The sequence below is a fragment of the Ailuropoda melanoleuca genome, chromosome 18 (assembly GCF_002007445.2).
Source record: "Ailuropoda melanoleuca isolate Jingjing chromosome 18, ASM200744v2, whole genome shotgun sequence".
Classification (NCBI taxonomy): Eukaryota; Metazoa; Chordata; class Mammalia; order Carnivora; family Ursidae; genus Ailuropoda; species Ailuropoda melanoleuca.
Window position 1 is genome coordinate 6217926 of NC_048235.1, and position 12432 is coordinate 6230357.

General features: G+C 37.0%; 1 protein-coding gene and 1 long non-coding RNA gene across 2 annotated transcripts in view; one reads left to right on the forward strand and one right to left on the reverse strand.

The window, feature by feature from the left end:
- The window catches only part of VEGFC (vascular endothelial growth factor C), a 98869-nt gene that overhangs the window by 14637 nt on the left and 71800 nt on the right, over positions 1 to 12432 (reverse strand). The window contains exon 4 of the mRNA XM_011237393.3: positions 4520 to 4671. Coding sequence (XP_011235695.2) covers positions 4520 to 4671 — 152 coding nt within the window. The remainder of the gene's footprint in view (positions 1 to 4519; positions 4672 to 12432) is intronic.
- LOC117797074 overlaps positions 2807 to 12432 on the forward strand; it is a 28892-nt gene continuing 19266 nt past the window's right edge. Inside the window, exons 1-2 of the long non-coding RNA XR_004621922.1 lie at positions 2807 to 2852; positions 2958 to 3077. This is a non-coding gene — a long non-coding RNA (uncharacterized LOC117797074). The remainder of the gene's footprint in view (positions 2853 to 2957; positions 3078 to 12432) is intronic.

Sequence of the window (12432 nt, forward strand, 5' to 3'; positions counted from 1 at the left end):
TTTTTTGGTTTGGCTTCTGTCACTCAGCTTAATGTTTTGAGATCCATTCATGTTGTGCATATGAACAGCTCATTCTGTTTATATTGCTCTGTAATGTCCCACTCTATGGATACACTGCGGTTTGCTTATGCATTCACCCTCGATGAATTTTGGGGTTGTTGATTTATTGGCTAACGAAGCTTATGTGAACATTTGTGTGCGAGTTATTGTGTGGAAATACGTTTTTATTTATCTTGGGTAAATACCTAAGAAGTGAGTTATGGATTATATTTGTAAGTGTATATTCAAGTTCGTAAGAGTCTGCCAAAATGTTTTTGCAAAGTGGTCATACCATTTCCCATTCCCATCAGTGATATATGAGCGTTCCAGTGGCACCATGTCCTCTCCAGCATTTGCTTTTGTCACATCTTAATTTTGGCCATTGTGGTGTCTGTTCCTATTCATTTTTAACAAATGGTTTTATAACATAGTTACATATTCATTACATATAAATTATCATTATAGTAGTTTTTAATTAAATTGTGGGTCACAATTCACAATAAGTGGAGACTAACATTCAAAAAAAGAGAAATAGAATAGAAATAAAAGTATCTGAGTGCCTCACATGTAGTTAGACATGCATTCATAATGGGGGCAATACCATCTGTAAGAAGAAAAAACTGGGTATTGGGGAGGAGGAATCTTTGATCTGGCGATGGTTTTGGCTCTCCAAAACCCAACAAAAGCTTCTGAATCAGTATTTAATTTCTATTGGATTTTATGGGCTGTCATGTGAGCAGCACTGGCATTGAAGATACCCAAAGTGTATGCAAGATAACGGCGATAAAATTATAATGAAGAGAGGGCTGTCACTGAAGAACTTTCTCTGGAACAAGGGCTCAATCTCAAAATCACAGAGCGACATTTTTTCATGTGACTGTCAGCCATTTGTATGTTTTCTTTGGAGAAGTGTCTGTTCATGTCTTCTGCCCATAATAATAAATGAATAAATAAATAAATAAATAAATAAAATCATAGAGTGACAGGTGCCTGTGTGTGTGCCTGGCAGCCGCCGGGCAGCTACCGCTTCTGCTCAATCTCTGGTGCTTTGGTGTGTGACGTGAGCTTCGGGAATTAAGTAGAAATAGTTTAAATTTTCTTATTTAATTCTACAGAAGTTATTCAAGCCACAGTATGTCATATGCTGAGAAGAAAAAAGGGATGACACTCTGAGTATCTAGCAGCTACAGAAGTTAACTTATAACTTGTAACTTCTATTTTCTCATATGAAGCAAAAGTTAAGTTCTCTAAAAAAAATTGACAGAAACTATTTAAAAACTTCTCTTCCTTTTCTTGGAAAAATAATTGTTTGGAATGTTTTCTTTAAAAAAATGTTTATATTGTTGGGTATTTATATCAACTGGTACTTTCCCTATGGAATTTGATATATTACCACCAAATAAGTAAATACGTTACCTTAAAGGTTTCTCAGCAAAAACTGTAGTTCTAAAATTACGTTCAATGTTAATAGCTTTTACATTTTCAATTTAACTTTTAACTATACAAAATTTTTGTCATTTTTAATCCTACGTTGCAGTACCTTTTTAATGTATAAGGCCCAAATATACATATGACACACAAGGAGACATAAATAGGTCTATGGTATTAAAATTTTATGAGGTAGGCGATTAGAGAAAAAGGTCTATAAAAGAATCCTTTGGGAGTGATAATGAAAAAAGGGTCGGGTAGCATTACAATAAAGGAAAGTGTTTTAAAATAAGGCTTTGTTTTACAGTTCTATAGGACTATAACTACATGGAAAGTTACATACTTTAAATCTATACACTATGTATGTTATATACATATCATATAAACATAGTTACTGCATTTCTTATTGTAGATAGTGTTAAAAAAAAAAAACAACACCAAACAACACAGATTGGGTGAATCAGATATGAATCGTAATGGTAATAATAAGTCCGCCCTTTACAGACTCTTTCTTAGATGCCAGGCTCTGTGCTAAGCACCACGTGAGCACTCAGTATTCCATTCACTCCGCTTTCCATCTTTGCGCTTTTATATATAAGCAAACTGCAGTTCAGACACATGAAATACCCAACCTTAAAAAGTGACTTAGTGGCCAACTGGAATTCGGGCTCACGCCCAGCACACCGGAAGGCACAGGCTCTTTTTGCTCTTTTTATCTGTTCTTGCCTTTGACAGTCTACAGTGTAGCAGTTATAGGGATAAGGAATGGTGAAAGTTGGGGCAAAACATGCAATTGCTACAAAACACTGCAGATAAGTTATTTTATATAACAAGCGTTGGTGGGTCATGTTGTTTAGCCCCCAGTTCTGCAGTGTAATTACTTTCTTCTTCTATAAAATAAGGCTGATCCCGCTACCAATGGCAGAGGTGTTTTGGGGGAGGGTTAGATGAAACAGTGTATGTGAAGGGCTGAAACGGCTCAATAATTTTCAAACGTGATTAGCTGGATCCTGTGGAGGTTACGAACCTACCTGTACCTCAGATGCTCACAATCCAGTTACATGCCCATCTACAGGCCCCTACAAATCCATGCAAGGAAAAATCAAATACAGTGATTGCTATGGGCATTAAAGAAGCAGAGATAGCAGCGGTATTTGGACACGCCAAATGCAGGACAGAGACCTTTAGCTGAACTCTGAGAAGTGGAGAGGGCTTTGGGAAGGCAGAAAAGAAAGGACATTTATTTTAAACCAGGGCCAGGAGAGAAAGAAGATACAGAGCAGAAAATGAGCTTGGTGTTCAGGGAATGAGACTTTAAGAAACCCAGACTTGGGGAGAAATCAGAAGCAAAACAAGAAAGGAAAGGCTGGTCAAGGGACAAGGAGGTGAGAAATTTGTGCTCGATTCTTTGAGTCACTGAAAGCCACTGGCAGTTTCTGGTCAGATGAATGAAGTGGTGCCTTTTAAAGCTCATGTGTGATATTATGTAGGAGCTGGAGAGAGAGATCCGACACAAGGAAACCAGTCTGGACACCATGGCCTGAGATCAGACATACATGCTGAATGGAGTGGACGAGGATGCTAGTGGTGGAAACGAGATACATGCACAGGTAGGAGCAAATCTCTCCTCCCCCGACCCCCCATCAATAGTGCTGGTGTGTGACATCAGGATAAAAATAATTAATGACAACCATGTGATTTCAAGGTCTCAAAGAATATGAGAGAAAAGTGCTATGAATACTATGGAAATAAACAGAATAAATCTTTGATGTTTATACCTATTCTATCTAATATAGTTATAAACACAGCAATATAAGAGATTTGGATGTAATATTTTAAGTCCATCTGAAACCTAACTTTGGGAACAGCAAGGGGATAATGGCCAAAGCTCTCAGAATGGATGCGTTGCCACAGGAGCTGGGGACATATCTCTCTGAGCTGCGTGAGTAAACCTGCACATACAGCTTCGGGGGTACTGTACCCCCATGCAGCAGCCTCAGTTCATGCACGGATGCCGGTAAGGCCTTTCTGTGCCCACGTTGAGGACAGACTTCACAATTAGGCTATCCTTAGTTTTTTTGTGTGTCTCTGGAAAGATAAGGCCTCGAAACTGCCACATTAAGTAAAGCAGCCATGGGAAAAACTACTAACATTATCACATTTATTGTCAAGTCCCCTAAAACGCAAGGTTTAAGTAGGTTGGGTTTTTTTTTGTTTTCTGCTTTGATAATGTATATGTTCACACATCAATTTATTTAAAATTTTGTTAAAATGTCAAAGTTCAGTAAGTTTTATTCACATGCATTGGACATGTTAAAGATGAAAGAGCTGCAGCCTCATTCTGGGGCAGAGAGCAGAACATTCCTAGATTTTTGATGACAGTGTATAATGAGTCATTACAAACTATTCACAGGCTCAACACGTGATGCTCTATGCAGGTCCTTCTGCGTGACCAAGTGCAGCATCTGCTGCCATTTACCAGACCAAAAAACATGCTGAGAAAGGAATTTGAAGAGCAAATGTTACTTTGAATGTTAATTTGAAATAATAGTAAGAAAAAATTCTTTCAAGTCAGTATTCAATCCTTGCTGAAATAAAAAATATGCAGAAAAAATAATTGAGATTGAAGAAAGGCAACTGAATGTTAATAGATATAAAATAACTTTGTAAAATATTTTTTTGTGTTGGACCAAAAGTCTTACTGAGGCTTAAAGGGTTTTAGCTTTAACATCATTTGTGAGTTTGCACGCCCAATTTCATGGATGTTAAATCAGTTAGGCTAAATCATGGATAATATGAAGAGAGGTGGGATGTGTGTCATTCCATAGAATTATTTGTTTTATATTGTGAACTACTTTGTCTATAAAAAGGGCTTCCCTGTTTCCATTTAATTTTACTTTTGTGGTGCCGTATTAAATTTGTCTTCTTTTGTATTTGATGCAAAGTATATTATAACAAATTTCACAAAAATTCTTTTAATAAACTGTGTTTACTTGAAAATAATTTTGTATTAGTAGAGGATGCAGAAAAAATAGATTTAATTCATACTCACTGTGGTAGTGTTGCTGGCAGGGAACGTCTAATAATGGAATGAACTTGTCTGTAAACGTCCAGTTTAGACATGCATCGGCAGGAAGTGTGATTGGCAAAACTGACTGTTACTGGTTTGGGGCCTTGAGAGAGAGGCACTGTAATTTCAAACAACTACAAAGAAGGGACAAAAAGAAGAAAAAATTATATAGCTGCTAGAAAGCATTCTTTATGGTAACTGTTGGAGTCCAAAAAGAATGAGATTAACTCTTTATGATTAGGCAGTGCTGCATAATATATGCAGGACGTAAAAGGTTTTTATGATTACGTCGTAGAAACCGTTTTGCTTCTAATCAGTATCCTTTATCAGAATAATAAATAGTCCATTTCCTTATCTCATGTCACTATTATAAAGCATATCAGAATTTTGATAACCAACTAATGATTACAGATCATTGACCACTGTGTTCAGGGAAAAAGAATTTTTCCAGAGTCCTAGATTACTCCAGGGGTTGTTAAGAAGTGGCACAGATATAAATATCTTCGTGATGTGAGAGCAAAAAGCTATTGGCCACACAACCTAGAAATGTTTGGTTAAGTCCTATTCTATGTAAACTGAATACAGAGACATAAAATACAATGATGTGAAATCGATTTTCATTCCAAATTAAATTTCCACCTCAAAGTAGTTCACATTTGTTCAAGGTATCTTATGAATTTATTATGTTCAAAAGAAAAAGAAACACATTCATCACTTAATAAAGCTTCGTTTCTGCTATTTTGATAAAGGTATTATGAAAATAATAAGCTTAAAATAAGGTATACACATTTGTGGGCTAGCGTCTCAAAACTTCATTCTGAATTTTTTGTCTGTGGGAAACTTTAATTCTCCTCTTCCTTCTCCAAAGTTAATGTTTTAAATTGAATATACAAATAAATTAGTGATTAATTAAAACTAAGTGGATTTAAATTCCTATGTTTCTTAAAATTTGAATTATCAAAAGTAATGGTAAAAGTGAAATCCTGGCCAGTACCTTCTTGATAAGATCAATTGCAGTCCTGTAACTATAGCTAAACCGCTCTGGTGTTATTTAGGGCCTTCTCGGCAATCTGAGCAGGGCTAAAAATGATGACAAATTCCAGAGCCTTGTGATTTGGCGCATCCCTATAATTTCATGCCAAGTCTTAAAAGATCATGGAAAATCTTTAGGGAATTGTATCATTTGCCAATTTAGTCCTACAGGGAGATTCACAGAAATGAATTTTGAAGAATGAAACACAGAGATATCTAAATTATAAAATGCACATTTTCTTCATTTGAAATGTATTCATTATATATTCACTGAAAAATTCAGCTACTTTCTTAGCACAGGTGCCTTAGGAGGAACAGGCACAGGGACACACCCCCACTGGGCATTTCTTAATAGCAACCGTACTTGTAAGTTGTGTGAACTTGGAAAAGTCATTGAACTTGTCTAAGCTGTATATTTCCTTAAAAATCAGTAAACAGAGGAAACATTTGACCCATTGTTCATGGGACTGTTATAAAAATTACATAAGCTAATATATATGAGTGTGATATGCATATTGATTGCCATACAGATGTGTTATTATTTGAATATAATCTCGATTCTAGATATTCTCCAGAATACTGTCCATGCTACATAGATAATCTCAATATATAATCTCAACATATCCTAGTATTATGACTTTGACCAGTTTCTTCCCTAAAAGGACATTTGTTTATGCAGTTGGGGAGAAATCTTTTATTAGATGAAATGTCACTGGCAGAAATCTTTTGCACTAGGTAAAACTATTTTAAGAGAATTCTGCAGTGTCTAAGTACACTACAGTTTATCTACTCCTTAGGACATTTCTGGGCCCTATATTAAGAACCAGTGTAACAGAAGAAAGTCACGTGGTTTAGAAAATAAGCAATGTTTAATAAATTGCTTATTTAATTTTTATATGTATAAAATTTATAAATTATTTAAACCCTGTAATAGAAATGGTAAGAAGGTCTGCTCATAAAATCCCAAGAATTTACGCCTAATAGGCAGTTAGATTTGTGTCTAGAGCTTAGGAGAGCCATTTAAAAGCCAACAATATTAAAGTCATAATTGAAATCTTGGATACTGATGAGATTACTTGGTGAGATCATTCTGAATGAAAGGAGGAAATGTCTAATAACAGAAACCTGGGGAACAGATGCACTTAAGGGATGAAAAGAGGCAAATGAAGTATTAAATATGTCTGGGAAGAAGGAAGACATGAAGATGGACAGCCAGGAGGGGATTACTGTTAAACCAAGGGAAGCCAAAGGAAGAGAGGAGAGCTTCATAAAGGTGTCTGTGGTCTACAGGGTCTAATGTCTCGGAGAAATGAAGTGTAAGGATGGAGTGGAAACAAATGGGTACCAAAAGCAGCTCTAGGGGCTCTGGTGGGCTGGGCTAAGGGACAGGAGCAGCAGGGCAGGGTGGGGATGGGAGAGAAGAGAGGCCTCATGTGACCAGAGGGAACGTGCTCAGATGGCTCAGGCCAGAGAGGGAAGCTTTGCTTATAGGATAGGATGCATGTAAGCACTGCAGGATTTGGCACTGTCTCAAGTGACAGGAGGCAGAGCCTGAGAGTGAGGGATAAGGCTAAAACTTTTGGAGCTCACAGCTATTGTGGAAGCATGCCTGATGTTTCCCACCCTCTATGCCTCACGGCACCTTTCCTGCATCTGTCTTCAGGGACTGCTGCATCCCGGATTCCACCCTGGCACGTTTCCTAAGGGCAAAGAGATTGCACTGAGCACGGACAGCCTTCAGCCACTGCTTGGGGTGGGGGTGGGGGCGGGGCGGTGTCGTGTCCACAATCAGGACCTGCCTGTGAGTACCAAGTGTATACTTAGGGTCTGGGGCTTTGAAGCATGTTCTAGTGAGATGAGAACACTTAAATGCACATCAAGAAAGCATCTTCCTGGAAATAAGCCTCGCTCTATACTTTCAAGGGGTGGAAGAGATTTGTGTCCGTGAACACACAGGGATAAAGGGATAAAGGGACAGGTAAAGAGGCACTAAAAAAAAAATCATTGTTTAGAGAACTATTTTTTTCCTGTAAGTTGAACACATTCATAAGCATTAAAACTACAGTACAACGGAGCCTGGATGGCTCAGTCGGTTAAGCGTCCACCTTCGACTCAGGTCATGATCCTGGGGTCCTGGGATGGAGCCTGATGTCGGGCTTCCTGTTCAGCGGGGAGTCTGCTTCTCCCTCTCTCTCTGCCCCTCCCCCTGCTCGTGCTCTTTCTCTGTCTCGAATAAATTAAATCCTTAAAAAAAAACTATAGTACAATGTGAGAGAAAAATTTCCTTATAGTATAGTTAAATAAATAACCCCCCCAAATTCTAACTACTGGTGTTTCATTTCTCTTGTTTGAGTCCAGGTAAACAACTGACCAGCTGAATTCAGTTAATTTGATCAAAAGGAATAAATATTATGAAAATTTAAAGTTAAAAAAAAAACCCCAAACCCAAAAGTTTCCCTCTCTTGAAACACATCTTCCACCTCCAAATTTTTACCTGAATTTTTCACCTAGTTTCTTTAATTCTCGACTACGTCAGTGTGGACAAAATTCAAGGGTCCAGAGAAAGATGCCTTGACCAGTATTAAAAGTAGAAAGGTTCTTGATAACTAACTTTTCTTCCTCTATCAACTTCAGAACGATAAGGAGGGCGTGCAGTTTGCGTGTGCATTAAGGCACACTTGTATGTTTAACGGCCTTGTCATATATCGAAGGGGTGTCTTTCATCTTCCAATTTCTTTCTGCACTGGTCTTAAGTAAATATTGATTGACTTTCCTCATTTAAAAGGATTATAAGGTTTCTACTACCTTTTTAATAAGTATGATAAATTCCATTTTCTTCCTTACAGACCAATTTGTGAATTTTGAGTAGCTATACTGAGTCCCTAAATTACTAAAAATGTCCATAGGCCTTTTTTCCTAATCAGATAGTATACGCTTAGAAAATGTAATTTTTTTTGAACTAAAAAATATTAATAATTTGAATCACCATATAAGCTCACAAGGTGCCCCCTGCAAGTAAATAAATATACTTTCCAAATAACCAGCAACTTCCCTCCTTTACTAGACACAGAAGAATAAGCAAGAGCAGAGTCTTAGATATTTGAATCCTGCACCTGCAAATTACTACTTCTGTGACTGGGAAGAATTCTCTAATTTCCCGTTGCCTCCGTTTTGTTATCTATAAAAGAGGGATAATAATGGTGTGATTTCATAGCGGTACTCTTTGGATGAGGATTCTCCTTCAAAATTGAGTTGAATCTCTGCTTGAAAAATTACAATGCTTTTGTTTAAAATTTTACCTTCCTTAGTTTTCAGTAACTATTTGTTTTTTGAGAACCTATAAGATGCAGAGCGCCGAGCACCCTGCTTGCTTCTCAAGATAACAGTCATCAATCACTACCCTTGCCACATGCAACTCTCTCTGTCCCCCCCCTTTCTCTCTCATACATATATGCACACACGTACACACACATACACACACACACATGAAGTTACTAGGGTGGAGTTTTGAATATCAATAGTTTATCCCAAATGCTGTTAGCAAGAACCTGCATTTTAACTCTCATGAAATCCGTGCTTGCCGTTATAGAAATAACTAAACCAACACAGTAAATAACTATAATTTTCTCTCAAAAGAGTCAAAGTCTATCCATGTACATCACTGTTGAAACAATAAATTCTTTAAATTTTAATAAAGCATGAATGCTTATACTAGACTGCTTTGTGCTTTAATGTGTGCACAGTAATTTTCTATTTTAGATTTAAACTCACAGTGCAAAGTTTATGTGTTATGTTGAGCATCAGCCAATAATTCCATGTATATATGTGTACTCAGTCAATATTAATTGAGGATGATGACATTTGTACTTTGGTATTTTGAACATGATGATTTTCCTAAAACAGGTTTATGCTATAAAGTGAACTGTTCTTGAACAGTACATGACAATAGCTGGTACCTAATTTAGGATCTAAGTAGGAATAAAATTCATAACGGAGGCTGATGGTAATACTCTCTGCATACGCCTGTTAGAGCAGTTGCTGGTTTTGAAGATCCAAAGGTTTATATAAAGATGGCATTTAAACAAGCCTGGAAATTGGAGAAAAAACAAAACAAAACTGTGTATTCTGTAAAACTTCAATAAACGGGAGGAAACGCCAAACAATTCCAAATGAGAGGTTCCACTTGTTTGTTATCTACTGGAATTCCTTAATAAGAATTCTAATAGTCGATTCTCACCGACAAGAATGGACTTCAAATAAAGCTACATTTTGAAACAATAGATTGTTTACGCCAGCATGGCAACAGTCGCAAAGCAACAATTCCTATTTCTACTTATCTTGCAGGCTAGTCAAGAAAAAGGTGTAGAACTTCCTTACGAGATCCTGGATTACAGTTTAGTATTACATTTGAAAGGAATGTTTGTGTGGGAACAAATATCAACCCCCCCCCCGGACAAAATGCCTCCCTTTACGACATCTTTTCTATACCCCAAAACGTAACCAGTTTCTCTTTATAGCATATCTCATTGCTATCTTTAAATATTCCAATCTTGAGTCCATTACTTAAATAAAGAAGCAATTTGTAGCTCCTGGAGAGTATGATTAATAATTGTAAAATGAGGGGTGCCTGGGTGGCACAGCGGTTAAGCGTCTGCCTTCGGCTCAGGGCGTGGTCCCGGCGTTAAGGGATCGAGCCCCACATCAGGCTCTTCTGCTATGAGTCTGCTTCTTCCTCTCCCTCTCCCCCTGCGTGTGTTCCTCTCTCGCTGGCTGTCTCTATCTCTGTCGAATAAATAAATAAAATCTTTAAAAAAAATAATTGTAAAATGAAAGAATGAAACTACATGGCATTTAAAGAAATAATCCCTAAACATGGGAAAAGGTGACAATTAAGGGTCCACTGCCAGCTTTTCAAGTGAGGATACCAACCACACGGCCCACTCTCAAGGACCTGCAGAACTGAAACTGGGTCTGGGAAGAACACAGGACAGCAGATGCTAATGAGTTTACATTTGTACTGAATTAATTTTTATGTATTGTTATACATAAAATACAGATACAATGCTGCAATTAAAAACCCCAATTCAGGAGTTTTAGAAATACTGAATAAAATTTGTGCACAGGATCAATACCTGGAGTTGGGAAAAAGGGGTATCTTTAACAGATGCATTATTATTTTTTTCTTAAGGCAAATGTTACTCTTAAACTTCTGATACTGGATATTGGCATAGAGTTTTTTCCCCACATCTGGATAAAACCTGATTCCCAACAACTGTGCTTGCCAATATTAATTAGCTAAAGATTCCAAACAAATCACATTCCACTTGTTGAATACATATGAATGTAACCTTTCAGACCGCTGCAGTGCAAAACAATACCTCTACGTTGCATTCCATAGTTGTACATTTTGCTTAGGTTTAAATACATTTTGCTAAAAAGAAAATTTTGGGAAGCACTCAGTTCAACTCAGATATAATCTGGGATGTTTTTGCTAATATATATGCTTGTATTATTTCTTTATGAAATAATTAAAGATAGCTTGTTTTTTTAGAATGGCAACACAAAATTTTAAATACTGTTGTGCATGTCCGGCAGAATGAACTAGAGGAGACCCAGCTCCCACACTGGGCTGGCTCCTTCAATGGGTGCTCATGAACATAGCAGACAGGCTGTGGTTTCTTCAGCTCCAAACCTAAGATTTCCAAGGAAGCCCCGTGGGTTTGGTAGTTTTTCTTTCTCATTCCTATCTCCAGAAAAACTATGTAAAGGTAAATACTAACATTTAAATAACTTTTTAATCCAAATGTTTGGCTCAAAAGCAGATGACTTTCTTCTGCTTCTACTCGAGTCATCAAATAATTTATCTTCTGCAAAATTCACTTTCTCCTTTTTGGTTATATCTCTTAAATATACAACTTCTCGTAAGAAAATATACTAAAAGCATATGTTTATGAAAGAGGTCAAAAAGACACTCAAATCTACTTCTCAGAAGCAGATAGTTGGGAGGACTTTGAAGCAGTTGTGACCTATTAGTTCACTTTGGAATGCTTAGTGCATATGGTTTCACTTTTCAACTAATGGCTGGCTTCCTCACACATTCTGCTAACCTGCCCTTCGCTGAGCCCCATAAAAAATTCTAGGAAGCTTTTATAAAAAACTTAGGTTTTAAATTACTTAAGGTACATTGTCTTTAAAATTTATATAATTCTAGTTGTTGACTTTTGTTGCTAAAGGATGTGTCTGGAACTCCTTTAACAAGACGAAAACTCTTTTTTTCCCCCTTCAGAAAACACAGCAGTAAGAAATTTCCTTTTATGTTTAAAAGAGATCATCACAAGCTCCCATTTATAGTACATTGAAAATATAATAAAAAATACATTTAGAAAAGGTACTACTTAGGTGGAAGCTTTTACAAGTTGCAATATTAGCAAAAATGTTAAACACACATGAAAACATTGCCTTCAGGAGTTTCACACCTCGCTGTCCTGGACATGCATTTCTCTTTCACAACACTTAGACTACTTTTATTTACTTGATAAATGTTGATTGCCTTTCCCTGCTAACCTGTGAGCTACAGGAGTGCAGCTTCCATATACCACCATATACCCATCGTATGGCAGAGTATGAAGCACCAGGTGCTTCACCCCACTTGCATAATTGAATTTAAATTAAAATAATTGCTTTTACTATTAAAAACAATCTGAGTGGATTCTTTGGGTAGGAGAAAGGCATGATATTAAGAAATCAAAAGGAGAAATGGATGGGACTATCAATGACTGAATGTTGGCTTTCCCTTGGCATTGGCTTTGGCTCTTCTCTCCTGATATATGAACTCTCTAGGTAGTAACAAGTACACCAGGGCT